This window comes from Salvia hispanica, chromosome 1, assembly GCF_029641045.1.
Source record: "Salvia hispanica isolate PSC_SH4W2 chromosome 1, Shi_PSC_v1, whole genome shotgun sequence".
Taxonomy (NCBI): Eukaryota; Viridiplantae; Streptophyta; class Magnoliopsida; order Lamiales; family Lamiaceae; genus Salvia; species Salvia hispanica.
Window position 1 is genome coordinate 13,662,840 of NC_142692.1, and position 13,579 is coordinate 13,676,418.

Consider the following 13,579-nt stretch of genomic DNA (forward strand, 5'->3'; position numbering starts at 1 on the left):
GTAAAGAAAAAATAGCTAGGGGAAAAAAGAAATTGAAAAAAATTAGATTTTAATGAAATAAGATATTCAGAAATTTGACATCAAATTCGAATTCAATGTGATCACGTATTGTTATTTGATTGAAAATTGAATAACATTTTATTAACATTAAATATATTTGCAAATTGAATAATTCAATTTGATCACGTATTGTTATTCAAAGTTGTCCTCTGAATAATTCAATCAAATTATTAAATTTAGTATAGACTGAATTTATTTACCGTATTTTCAGAATCTGATATTCAATTCGACTATGATTAACAATCGAAAAGTTTTGGATTAAATAAATATTGTATTCGATAATAGTATATTATGGAGTAAAATATAAAAATAACAACAATATTAAGATTTTAAAAGAATGGCTGGGTCGGGTACCCGCGGCATCGGGCGGATACCCAATCGGATAATACTCGACACGGTGCGGGACGGGTATTGTGACTATCTTTTGGGCCGAAATCAGGTGAGGGGTACCCAACTCGTCGGGTGCAGGTGTTGAAAGTAAAATGCAGAAAATAAAATACACTATTTAGGAATTTTTAAGATTATTCGGTTTGCAGATAGTTACAAATTTATATAAAATCAAAATTCAAATTAGGAAAAAAAATCGATCGAACATCCGAATGGCCAATCCGAATACTAGTGTTGATTTTGAGTTTTGATTGATATTGATTCCTCCAAAGTAAAGTGGAAAATTTTCCAAAAAAAAACACAACGTTTTATTTGGAACTTCGTACACTACAATAGGGACATGGCGGATCGTGTACATGAGGTTTGGTGAATTTTATCCCTTTGGCTTCAGTTTTTCCGGCTACAATAATACTACTAATATTGCCGCCTTCATTTGATGAGCTCTCTTTTGCTTTGAGGTTGTAGCCTGAAATGCACAATTAATATTTTAAAAATCTTTTATATGTGCAACAAATCATGTAAAAGAGGAGTAAATGTTTTGTTACCTTCATTTTTCATTTTATTATTTTTGTGGATAGTAGGATCCGGCGAGGGTAACTGCGGTGGCCGCCGCATCCCACTTATATCCTCCTCAAAATCCTCTTGCACACGCCGGAGAAATTCTTCGTCCATTATGCTCTTATTTGATGAAGAAATGCTAGCCTACTATTTATGGAGCCGAAAGTTGGAAACATGGTTTAGGTCAACTGTTAAGTCTTTGTTTTCGAGGATTATAAAATTTTCATGCTACTTATTTTATGTTATTAATCTATCAATTCCATAGGTAAACGTAAAATAAGGGGTTCACATGTAACCAACATATTGATCAGCCATAAACTAAGGTAGTGTTCGGTTTCAAGATAAAATAATACCAAGATATAATCTAGGATTAAGTTGTGTATTACTGTATTTTAGTTATAGAGGATTAACTATGACTAATTATCTCATATATGATTATTCATCTAAAATTGAGTTGTGAAGTTGAATCTCATGAACTAAATCCACTACAAATTTAATCCTGAATAGAATCTCGTAAACCGAACGCCTCCTTGTGTTAATATATTACTACATATACATCTATCATATGGCTGCCCTTTTATTTTAATATAGAAGTGAACGACGGGAATTCCAGAGAATTATTATATACTGTATAATTCATTGAATTTGAACATTAAATAATCAGTACATAGCCATAGGCCGGGGATTGATTTAATATGTCACAGTCTGCTAACTATTTTCACCTTTCTTATTCTAATTGTATTGTAGTCTTATTTTGTCTTTTAATCATTACTTTTTGTTTATTTCAACACTCCCCTCAATTTAAGTATTACTATCAGACATTACATTATTTAACATGCGACAATTTCATTTTGATAAACAATTTATTCTCGTATTCATGAGTGTTTCAATATACATTAACAAAATTAAACCTTATATCAAAAAGCTTTTCCAATTCATCAATGTCAGTTTTTTGACTCGTGTCACGAAGCTTGTTTTGACTCGGAACGAGGAGCTAATCTCTGCAGTTTTTGCTTATATTTTTCAAAAACCACTTTAACTTTGCATTGGCAAATTTCACTTGTCTAATGGAGCCACCTGAAATTTTAAGTTTTTGTTCTTTTTGTGTATCAACCGTGTTTTTTTATATATAGGGACGAGCTTAAACTTGATTAAATTTTTTTAAGTATTATAAATAATGAATTAACAGTTAGTTATTGAAAGTTAACTGTTCTAATACCATGATAGAAATTAGAAAGAGGAAATAAAGACAATGTCGATAATAAAAGATACAAATAATCATAAAGATTACATTGTATTATGTTCGGATATCAACTCTATCACATTCCAACTCTTTACATTAACAAAGAAAGTAGTGATTTATATTTACCTCTATAATCTTTCATCGATTAGATTTATTCTTGCTTTTCAATTGTAGCATTAATTATTTCTTTAAATAATCAATATTTTCTTCATTTCTAAACAAATATGTTGAGAGGAGGCTAATATGGTTCAAACCTCATGTCAACATATTTGTTTTGATGACAGCCACCTTGACTAAGTTGATTTTGGGCACTCATTTAGGGAGCAAAGTACATATCCTATCTTCTCGCACAATTGATATACATACTCCTTTCGTCCTATAGAAATAGACTAATTGAAGATTACACGAGTTCTATTACGTAATTGGTAAGTAAAATAGAATAAGAAAAAATAGTTAAAATAGTGTATAGTGGATAGTGGATAGCGTGATCCACAAATAATAAATTTAAAATAAAGGAGAAAAAGTTTTTATAAATAAATATAGATATTTGTATGGGACAGACGAAAAAAGAAATTTGGCTTATTTATATGTGATTGATGAAGTATAACATTGCCTTTTAATTTGCCACCTCAGCCTCTGGTAGTATAATTTCTTCATCACATGTATTGTTTTGTGGTAGTGATCCTCGTCATTTATTAAATATGGACTAAACAAAAATGATGCTTATATAAGATATGTATCATAATATATTATAAATATATAGATAGATACTCGTTTAGTAATAGTATCGGTTTGTAGTTTTATTAATTAATTAAAACAAACAATTAGCTACCCTAGATCAAGGCGTTTACAAAAATTGTTTAATTTAATATGTAAATAGTATTGCATTTGCTGATTAAGCAATTGGCTCTATTTTTAAAAAATATTAAAGTCTTTTTTCAATTTAATTTTACCGCCACAAACATCAAGTAATAGAAGCTGTCTGATTATAAAACCTAGAACATCATATTAATTGAAACAACAAACAACAAATAAAAAAAACAAAAAAAAAAACACAATTTCTACAATGTCAATTCCAAACGGACTCTAAAATAGAAGGCGAAACAAGGCCTGTGATTCCGATCTCTGAAACCCCAAATCTCCAAAACATCCCCTTTGATCCCCTTATTATTCGAAACCACTTTCTTCCACCCCACAGAATTGACGACCACCATGTCCATGCTCGCCCACTTCTTCAACACCAACTCATGATACACATTGCCAATATCGTCAACTCCCACAAACCCCAGCCCTCCTCCGCTCTCCACCGCCGCCGCCTCCTCCTCCGTCAAGAACTCCATCACTCTCTCCCTCCTCGTCACCATCAGCCTGTTGTGGTGCGCCCCGACGTCAGACTTCTCCAGTTTCTTCTTGAACAACAACACAGGCTTACCAATCCCTCCCCTCGACTCAATCCCCCGCAGCAGCCCCACCGTGGGAACCAACGCACTCTCATCTTCCTCTTCCTTTTCGCCTTCTTTATTTTTTATAATCTTACGCCGCTTGCCCCTTTGATCATCCGCCTCCGCGCCCTGCCTCCTTTTGTTTCTTGGCTGCTCTGCGGCGGGATAGGCCCACCGGAGAGGCTCCGCGGCGGGATAGGCCCACCGGAGAGGCTCCGCGTCGATTACTATGCCCGGGGATGGAGTAGGAGGAGGGTTGGGGCACGGATTTGGAGCAATTCCCACACATAACCTCAATTCAACAACAGCTTGCTTCTTCTCCATAATTCTTGGAGAGATCAATGATCTATAAAATTATGGTAGGAGAGGAGTAATTTCTAATGATCGAACTAGTGCTATATATAATAGTTGGAAGTCTGTTTCCCTATAGGGAATGGATTGGATATCAATCTAATGAGAATCCATCTCAGATACTTGTTTCCATGTATACAACTCAATTCTATTTACTTTCAACTAGTTACTTTTTTTTCTTTCCATAATTACTGTAATTCACTAGTTTGCATTATTATTTTATTATATAAATTTCATAAATTTATGTTTTTATAATGTCGCCAGTTGTCATGAAAATTGGCAATTATCTTACTGTAGACTCGAAATCATTACTAATTCACTAATAACTTTGTGTGCTGAAGTAAATCACGAAGCAACAATTACTTAAAAGTATGGATCTCGATGATTATTTATCTTTTAATTTATATAAGTAACACTGAGTTTGTAGTACTATTTTTTTTTTGTATACTCCTACTAATCTTAAACACAAAATAAATTAATAAAAAGGAGACCAAATTTTTGGCTCAGAGATACAATCAATACTACTCCATCAGTCCCAAGGTAGTTAAGTCGTAGTATTCTTTTTGAGTTGTAATTGAGTTGTTGTATTCCTTTTTAAATTGTCCAAGTAAGTTGAGTTATTTCTTTTTTTGCAAAAATTTTATCATCCCTCATACTGTACTCTCTTTGTATCTCTTACTTTATTCTTCTCTTACTTTACTCTCTCCATTAACTTTTAATACAATTATTTTTAAAATCTCGTACCCTAAAGAAATGCTCCAACTATTTGGGACGGAGATACAAGGTTTTGAAAGGATATTTATACTAAGGGCCTGTTTTGTACGTGGGTTAGGTATGGATTGGGGCATTTAATCTATTCTAAACCTATGTTTTGTACTATGGATAATTTTTGGGAAAGCCCGACGGGCCTATCGAATTTTATCCAGGCCCGGCGTAAACAGTGCCAAATTCCACTGTTACTCTTGGGAAAAAAGTCCACCAAAAATTGTTGGATTATTCACTTTTAATAAGTTTCCTCTTTACCTTTCAATTTTTTCCCCTCCAATCTCTCTCTCTGCCATCAGCGCCTTCAATTTCTTCCACTCCACTCTCTCTCTCTCTGCCATCAACAAACCATATTTGTTCTGTCTCTTGAGCACTCCTCTCCGTCAACATCTATTCCATGAACCTTGGACCTCTATTCCATGGCCGCCGTCGTTCGCCACCTAGCGATAGTGGCGGCGCCCGGCGTCGTTTGGTTTCGGACTCTATGCCCTCTGTATTATGCTGGAAAACATTGCAGGGGAGGGATTGGTGGAGTACTTGCTGTAAATCTAGATCCAAATTCATAATAATTTCTGCAATTTAGTCTTCTTGTAGTGGATTTCTGTATGTTTGGGGCATATTTGTTCTTCCGATTTTTGTATTTTGGTTTTTTTTTGTTTTTTCAAATTATGGATGAATTTCTAGGTTTGGTGTCGATGTGGTATCGATTTCTATTTATTCAGATCATGAAACTCTCAATTTTGGAATTAGATTCTTGATTTTGGACTCAAACTCATCTTCAATACATAGATTTTCGATTCTGGAAGTATTCGTCGATTTTTGAGTTGTTGATTACATTCAAAATAATCAATATTTCTGGAAAATTATCCATGCTACAAAACAATACTAACATAAAAACCTAATCCAAGTTCTATCCTACTTTAGACCCGAAATTTTACCCCAGGTTCACTATCATGCTATATTCCAGTCCATGAAGTAAATACAGTAATTCATAAGATATCAAGAGCTGTCTAACGACCCGCCGGCCCGAAATAAGGTCAGATCAAACATAGGAATAAATTTTGGATTCACACCTCTAACAAATCACATAAGTATTACATAAGCAGCATCAAAATATATTACAAAGATTGATGATTCTGAGATGTCCTACTTCTCCAACACATTCATATATTCAAGGTGATATAGAGTTGATCAAGATACACATCTCATGCCTTCTGTTATAAACCAATTCTGGAGTTGTATTCAAAGAGGAAACTATAGTCTGGAAGTATTCAATCTAGTTATTGAATAGTGGTAATTAATGTTACATGTAAGCTAAAACTATTTAGAGAAATCATCAGTCTAGTAGAACAAGAATGACATTTATGAATTACAGAATTACTGTTAAATGAAAAAAGACAAGTGAAACAAATTTGAAACGATGTCACAATTACAACAGTTTCTCGGTCAACCTGATCATGAATGAATTTACTGCAGCCGCCTCCAAGACTATCCATGACGATTCAAAGAGCTCGTGGAAGTACTCAGCTCCGGTTTCATCAGCTGCACTTCTGAATGCAATTCCAAATGCATTTCCATTTCGTGCACCAAGCCGTGGCTTCCCACATATACCAACTATCAGCACTTTCTTCTGTTCTTCAGTGTAGCAAACACATATCAGAGGTTTCATTCTTGCTCCCTTCTCACGTAGAGCATCCATCAGAAAGAACCCTAATTTAGTCAGAGCCTGAGGGTGACATAAAAGCTTTGAATCTGCAGAGTCTTCAAGCTTTACCCATCTGAACTTACTCCCACTTCTTATTGATCCCTTCTTTGTTATGGCTGTGCTTCCTTGTCTGAGAACAGCCCGTTGCACCTTGATGGCCTGTCTCATTCCCAGTTCCAGCTTCTCGACCTTGTTGAAGGACAAAGCATCATATGCCACACCAAACTGCTTCGAGCCAGAAGACCCATCCGCCTCCACAAATGACTCTAGAAGGGCAGTAACCCCATACACCACATCTGCAGCAGAGACTTTTGAGCTATACCCCTGCAATAGCAGGAAACCCCTATAGTAGAAATCCCTGAGCCCAATCTCAGGAAGGAACTTTTGAAACATATCCTTCATTTTGTGTTTGATCTCTACACTCATGTATTGGTATTTCTGTTTGCATTCTTCTCTTCCAAACCCCATCCGGGCCAAAAGAAGCTGCATATTTTTCAACCCGGGGTCGCTCCAGGTCTTCAGTTTAGTTGCAACGTATGATGAGCACAGCATTGAATCAAACAAGTTCCACTCTTGCAATAACATCAACCTAGGCTCGTCCTCATAAGCAATTCTGGAAGAATCGGGCACAGTGACCTTTGTGCCATCCTTGAGCGTGACTGATGTAATAGCATCCAAGTTTCCTGAGCTGTTAATATGCTGCTCAAGTTCCATAACCCCAGCCTGGTATCTCTCTTCAGTTAATCTCTCGTGTACAAACTGATCAGTTAGAGCCACACAAGCCAACCAGAGTAACTCATTTGTGTTCTTCCTTAGGGAATGCGACAGCTCATACATCAAGCATCCCGATGGCTTCCCATGGTAAGTTCCCATATAGTAATAGTCTCTCTTCAACTTCTTGAACAGCTTATCAGGGTTCCCCTCATTTTCAGAATCTCTCCTCCTCTTTCTACCTACTTCCCCACCCTCCTCAATATCACTCTCATTTTCATCCTCACTCTCCGAATCTTCTTCAACCTCGCCATCACTGTTCAATTCACTTGCATTTGCAACAGTGGACACGTCAAAATCATAAACCAGATCGGCCTGGTTCTCATCATCCATCGTGTAAAGCACCACCACACAGTCATTCTGGTCACTCAAATTATGTAAATGAATTGGCCTATGACTATCAACGACAAAAACTCGAGCTAAGGGGCCAATCTGCAGGTCCCTCCTAAGATCCCTATGGCAACCCCAATTAATCAACAAAATGGTTATGGGCTCATTTGAGGATGAACTCAGGTTAGGCCCTGCATACTTGTGGATTTCCTTGAAACTCGAAACAGGGTAACACGCATACCTAATTGAATCAGATTCAAGAACATTCCCTATAATTTTTAACGCACAGAGTGAATCAACATCTGACGTTGAAGGGAAAATTAGAAGAGGGGCAGATGAAGCTGAGGCTATTGCGGACTCTCTTAGCCGTGCGTAAAACGACTCAATACTTAGCTCCCTCATTCCCAATCTAAAACTGGAATTCAATTCAATACTACCCCCAAACACAACCTAGATCCAATCAAGGGGTATAAGAAAGAAAATGCAGAAAATGAGAGAAAGGGGGAATATTCCTTAATTGACAAACAGAAAATATCAAATTATATGAAACCCTCAATCAAACAACAAAAGGGGGGTTTATAACAATTGTAATCTACCCAGGGTTTTGCTAAGCTAAAGCACAGTCGTGAAGTCCATGATTAAAATCTGCAATCAAAATCTCACCATAAAAAAAAAGACAAATCTTTGCGACCAGTTGCCATCGAATAGCGATGAGTGACCTCAGCTAAGAGGCAAACCCGACCCAATAAAAATGCACAAAATTTACAAAGCACAATCGATTATGTTGGGGCCCACATACACACTGAGCTGACGCCGAAAAACACGACGAGAACTGATTCAGGGTTTCGCGAATTTACCTGAATATCCCAGATTCAGGTGCGGTTACTGCTTTTGGTAATTGGACATCAAAGAGAGAGGGAAGGAGAAAGTGGTTTGAAACTTTGAATTCGTTTTGACTGTTAAGCTCGCTATGGAGATTGGAAATTTTAGAAATGTTTTGAAATTTCGATTTGCCTCCATAAATTGGCGCTGCGTTTAGGATTTGAAACATGTTTTGTTCAATGCATCTCATAATTCAGATCCTCAAATAGTCAAATTAAGTATGAAAATAATTGGGCTCAAAAACTTGACCCATCTATTTATTTCATATTCATTCAGAGCGCCGGACGTCAGCCGGGCGTCGGACCGGCGTGCCCAACGTCTGCCATTAGGGACGGACGTCCCGTGCGGACACGGGAGTTCCGCGGCGTTCGCGCGACATCCGTCGCGAAGCCTACGGGACGTCCGCCGCTGTGGCATGCGGACGTCCGACAATTTTGTTTTTTTTTTTTTTTTTTTTTTTTTTTTCAAACTCTATATATACGGCTCGTTGCAAACTATATAGATTCAACGCATATGTATGCTTTTTTTAAAATTAAAATCGTTGCATTTTTCCCGTATTCGTGCCGAAATTTTAATATCGTACATTGTTTATTAATTCCGTATATTATTTAATTTGGTTCATTTGTGAATTTTTTTTATTGCGAGAAGTCCGCGCGGGAAGGCTATGGGATGTCCGCCACTGTGCGGGGAAGGCTATGGAATGTCTTTAATGACGTGGCAGGAGTGTTTTTGAGAAGTTTGTCGTAAAGGCTATGGGACATCTGCATGCATTGAGGATGCTCTCATAATGGAATTGCAATTTTCCTACGAGAATTAAAATACAACTAAAACATTATAACTAATTTATTACTAATAGATTATGAGAGAGAAAATAATGGTAGTACTTAAAATGGTGATAGTAAGTAAGGCAAATGTTATTAATAATAGTAGTAGGAGTATAACTTAACCTATGGTGAAAAGAAGTTAATACTAATTACAAGTGGACTAATTTTTGATAGATGAATTGAGAATGATTAAACAAATTTATTTTTATTTTTATGGAACGGAGGATATAGTATTTATTTAAAATAAAGAAACACAATTTAGTTTCATCATTGAAGAATATAATGTATACGTTAAAATTTGAAATTTTTTATAAATATGTTACTACTAGAATATACTCTCTCCGCAAACTATTTAAGATCCATTTTGACTCGGCACGAGTTTTAAGAAATTGTTTAACTTTGTCAATAAGAGTAAAGGGAGAAAGTGAGTGGAATGTGGGACCCGTTTAAAGTATTAGTTTTATATTGGATTGTAAGTATAAAAAGTTTGGAATGTGGGATCCACATACTAAAAGTGGAATAAAACAAATGATTCTATAAATCATGGACAAACCAAAATGGTAAAAGAGTTCTTTAAATCGTGGACGGAGGGAGTACTAGTAAGTGAAATAGTAATATATTTTGAAAATTTCACAAGGCGACTATAAAATTGTACGCAAATACTCTCTCCGTCCCGCTTTAGGAGTCCCAATTGATCAATTTTGGACGTCCCGCTTTAGGAGCCCCGGTTGAGATAAATTAATAAAAAATGCATATAAAGTGTTAAAAGTGTCAAAAGCGGGTCTCAACATCCACTACAACTGATAAAAAAGTGTTAAAAGTGGATCCCAACATCCACTACAACATTTATTTATTGGACACTCAATTAAAAATGGGTCCCAACATCCAATACAATATTTATTTATTACACACTCAAACACTTTTTCTTAAAACATGTGTCCGACTCAACCGGGACTCCTAAAGCGGAACGGAGGGAGTAGTATTTAGTTCGAGCACATTACACACATTTATAATCATCTCTGATTTTTTTCATCCCAACATGATTTATAATAACAATAATTTTTTTTCATTTATTTTCGATAACTTCTCTCTCTAATAAGAGGACTCCCTTCTCTAATAAAATTTGTGTTGTCCTAAAAGTATCTATTTTTATTGGACCAAGGGAGTACGATGCAATTGGCAAATGAGAACAACATGACAAAGATATAAAATCTAAGTACATTAACGAAAAACTAATCATATAACAACACAAATACACACACAAACAACTTATATCTATTCAAAAACAAAAACGATAAAGAATGAAATTACTAAAAACATCTCAAAAAAAGCACACAAATGAACACCACACCAATTTATTGCAAAAATAGTTAACAAGAATGAGGTAGAGGAAGAGGAAGCAAATGATGATGAATCGCTCGTTGGTTTTCTATAACGGATGATGTTTTTGAAGTAATTGAACTGTTCCCGCCTTTGTTGTTCCAATCCTCTCTCACTTTGTTGAATATATGCGTGAAATTTTCAGCCGATTGAAAATCGTTATCATCCCATTCCCCAAATCCCTCCTTTTTCATGTTACATTAACAAGAAGAGATGTTTATAACTGCTAGTCTTAGACGTGACCTAAAGGCGTGCCATGGTTACTGTCATGGCTTCTAGAACCTTCCCAAGTTCAAGATCATCCCATACCATTTCCTTGAGGGTGGGGTCGGAGAGTTAGAACGTTCAATGCTTAAAACGCAAATATTATGTGTATAATTTTGGACAAAATTAGCGTTTTGATGATATTTCATAATGATGATGATAAAGAACCAAATTTTGTATAACCAATAAATTATTTAAAATCGATATTGTTTAAAATCGATCTCCAACATTCAAATTCGATCTCCACAAATTGGTATAATGAGCATTTTGGTATTCATAATTATGTGTGTCAACATTCAAAGTCGATCCCCACAAAATTGTAAAATCAGCATTTTGCATTTCCTAAAACCTTATGATAAATTCATAAATCTGTGTGCCCAAACCAAGAACTCAAACTACTTACTTTTGAATTCACTCTTCTGTAATAACTCCTCTCTCCTTGGTAAACCTTCCTATCCTAGCTGTGAAGCATATAGAGAGAGTGGATTTCAAATCTTTAATCTCGAATTGAGTTAATAATAGTAACAAGAGAGGTAGGTTTTCAAAATTGTGTTCTTTTTAGCTTGGCAGCTCACTTTTTTTTTTACAGATCCTTGGCCTTGACCCCTCGCATTAAGCTGAAAGAGAAGTGGGGTTTTACTTTCTTGGATGAGGAAAAATAGGAATTCAAGATTCTCCTCCATTTCATACCAACTAGTTCAAAGATTTGATTTTTCTTTTTTCTTTTCGAACACAGTTTCTTACTTGACTCTGAATAGATATCTAGAACGGAAGGGTTTTTTTCAATCAAGAAAACGATTTGCTCTCTGCGCTTCTTCTTGCCCGCACATTTCTTGAAAAAATCTACCCAACGGCGATGTGGTTTCTTTATTTTCCATGAAAATTGTTCCCAGTTCAAAAAAAATTGAAACTTGGTTTAGCCTTTTGTGATAGGAGTGGTTTTGTTGTTACAAAGATGATTCCTTTGTTCTTTCTGGTTGTGAGTGCGGAGGGTTTGATCGCATTCCTTTTAATGGTGAAGATTGGTCCATTTAGGGAGCTTGTAATAAAGGGTTTAGATCAAGTGAAGATGAGAAGGGCTACAGTTCTAACCATTGCTGGAACTATCTTTGCCATTTTGTTGTCTGATTTATATAGCATTCTCAAGATTCAGAACAAGGGCACCAAACATGGCACTATGACGCCAATGGATCAAGTTCTTTGGAGGACAAACTTGCTAGAGGCAACTCTTATGGGTATGGTCCTTGGTTGCTTCATGGATTATGTTTTCTTTGTTTAGTTCTTGATTGATTCATGTATCCTTCCAATTCTGGATTGTTTCTTTGATGTCTATGTTAGATGTATGATGTAGTGAAATGTATTGGTTTTGTGTTTACTGAAGATGTCTAGAATTACTATGTGAGAACTCAATGCTACTAGTGAGAGACTCTGAGTGGATGATACTCACAATATATGTAAATTCGTTGCTTAAAGTAGTGAAAAGAGTTGGAATAGGCAAATAAGGGGAGGCAGTGAAATCATGTGGTGGAAAAGTGATAATCTTGCCTTCTTAGATTTTCAGATTTTTTGCTTATCTTGTGAGGGCTTATCACATGATTTCCAGTTTGTTTGTGTGATTTAGTGTTATACTCATTCTCTCTTTAAACATGTAAACAACGATGATCATATCCAACCGGCCTTTGCATTTTAAGGGAGAGGGGAAAGATGAGATAGAAAGTGTCATTTTCATCTAAATTATATATTAGCTCATGGATAGCAGTGTGTAATTTTACTGAATAAGAAGTTATGAGATGATTGTAAATATGTGTAATTAATGGTAAAGTAATGGACTCCCTTATGTCGTTGGCTCGCTGCAATGCAATAATACTGGTCTGAACATTGACTGTGTATGATCTCGCAGGCTTTTCTCTGTTCCTCGGGTTCTTGATTGATCGTATGCATCACTACATCCAGAAATTGATGAAAGTGAGGAGTGACACCGGAGTTTCAAAGCAAGAAGTGGAGAATCTTGAGAAAGAGAAGCTACAGCTGATGGCCAAGGAAGAAAAAGCTTCGGCTGAAGCCAAGAAGCTACGGAAGGAGATATCGAGTTTGACTGAGAATTTGAATAGGCTAAAGTTGGAGTCAGCTGAAAAGGACAAGAAAGTCGAGACTGCAGAAGGTCACGTTATTGCACTCCAGAAACAAGCAGCTGATCTATTACTCGAATACGACAGACTTTTGGAAGATAACCAAAAACTTCAGAACCAAGCTCTAGGTCACAGAAGTTGAGAGTTAGAATCAAATCTTGAAATTTCATTAAGCAACAGGAATTAGAGGCACGTTTTCATGGAATAGATTGGAGGGAAAGTTAGTCATTCAGTCACTAAATGTGTTCACATATTATTTTGTCAGTTTCAGAGATTAGTTGTCAGTGTTGCTAGACTTTTGATTTTGTTCAAGTTTCTAGCATTGTTCATTTGAGTTTTCACATTGAATCTAAGCCAAATAGAACCATTCTTTATCCGTAGTCTATGCATGAACAAGCTATAAATATTTCAAATGACCAATAATCAATTTTTTCTTAACTCAATTATTTTCCTAGTACCCCTTAATAGTCATATTTCAAAGAATTAAA

At 35.9% G+C, this 13,579-nt stretch overlaps 2 protein-coding genes across 2 annotated transcripts; one reads left to right on the forward strand and one right to left on the reverse strand.

Moving 5' to 3' along the window:
- Positions 1-6,061: 6,061 nt before the first annotated feature.
- On the reverse strand, positions 6,062-8,674 carry LOC125219603 (uncharacterized). Its single transcript, XM_048121623.2, has one exon. It carries the CDS (start codon positions 8,012-8,014, stop codon positions 6,236-6,238), a length of 1,779 nt encoding a protein of 592 aa, XP_047977580.2. The 5' UTR covers positions 8,015-8,674; the 3' UTR covers positions 6,062-6,235.
- A 2,677-nt stretch (positions 8,675-11,351) lies between these two features.
- Positions 11,352-13,465, forward strand: LOC125219707 (uncharacterized). Its single transcript, XM_048121750.2, has 2 exons — positions 11,352-12,197; positions 12,863-13,465. Exons 1-2 carry the CDS (start codon positions 11,918-11,920, stop codon positions 13,231-13,233), a joined length of 651 nt encoding a protein of 216 aa, XP_047977707.1. The 5' UTR covers positions 11,352-11,917; the 3' UTR covers positions 13,234-13,465.
- The last annotated feature ends 114 nt before the right edge of the window (positions 13,466-13,579 follow it).

Excerpts from the sequence above, each read along its gene's own strand:
- LOC125219603 (XM_048121623.2), bottom strand. The coding sequence starts at position 8,014 with ATGAGGGAGCTAAGTATTGAGTCGTTTTACGCACGGCTAAGAGAGTCC.
- LOC125219707 (XM_048121750.2), top strand. The coding sequence starts at position 11,918 with ATGATTCCTTTGTTCTTTCTGGTTGTGAGTGCGGAGGGTTTGATCGCA. Across the intron at positions 12,198-12,862 it reads GCTAGAGGCAACTCTTATGG|GCTTTTCTCTGTTCCTCGGG; the intron begins GTATGGTCCTTG and ends ATGATCTCGCAG.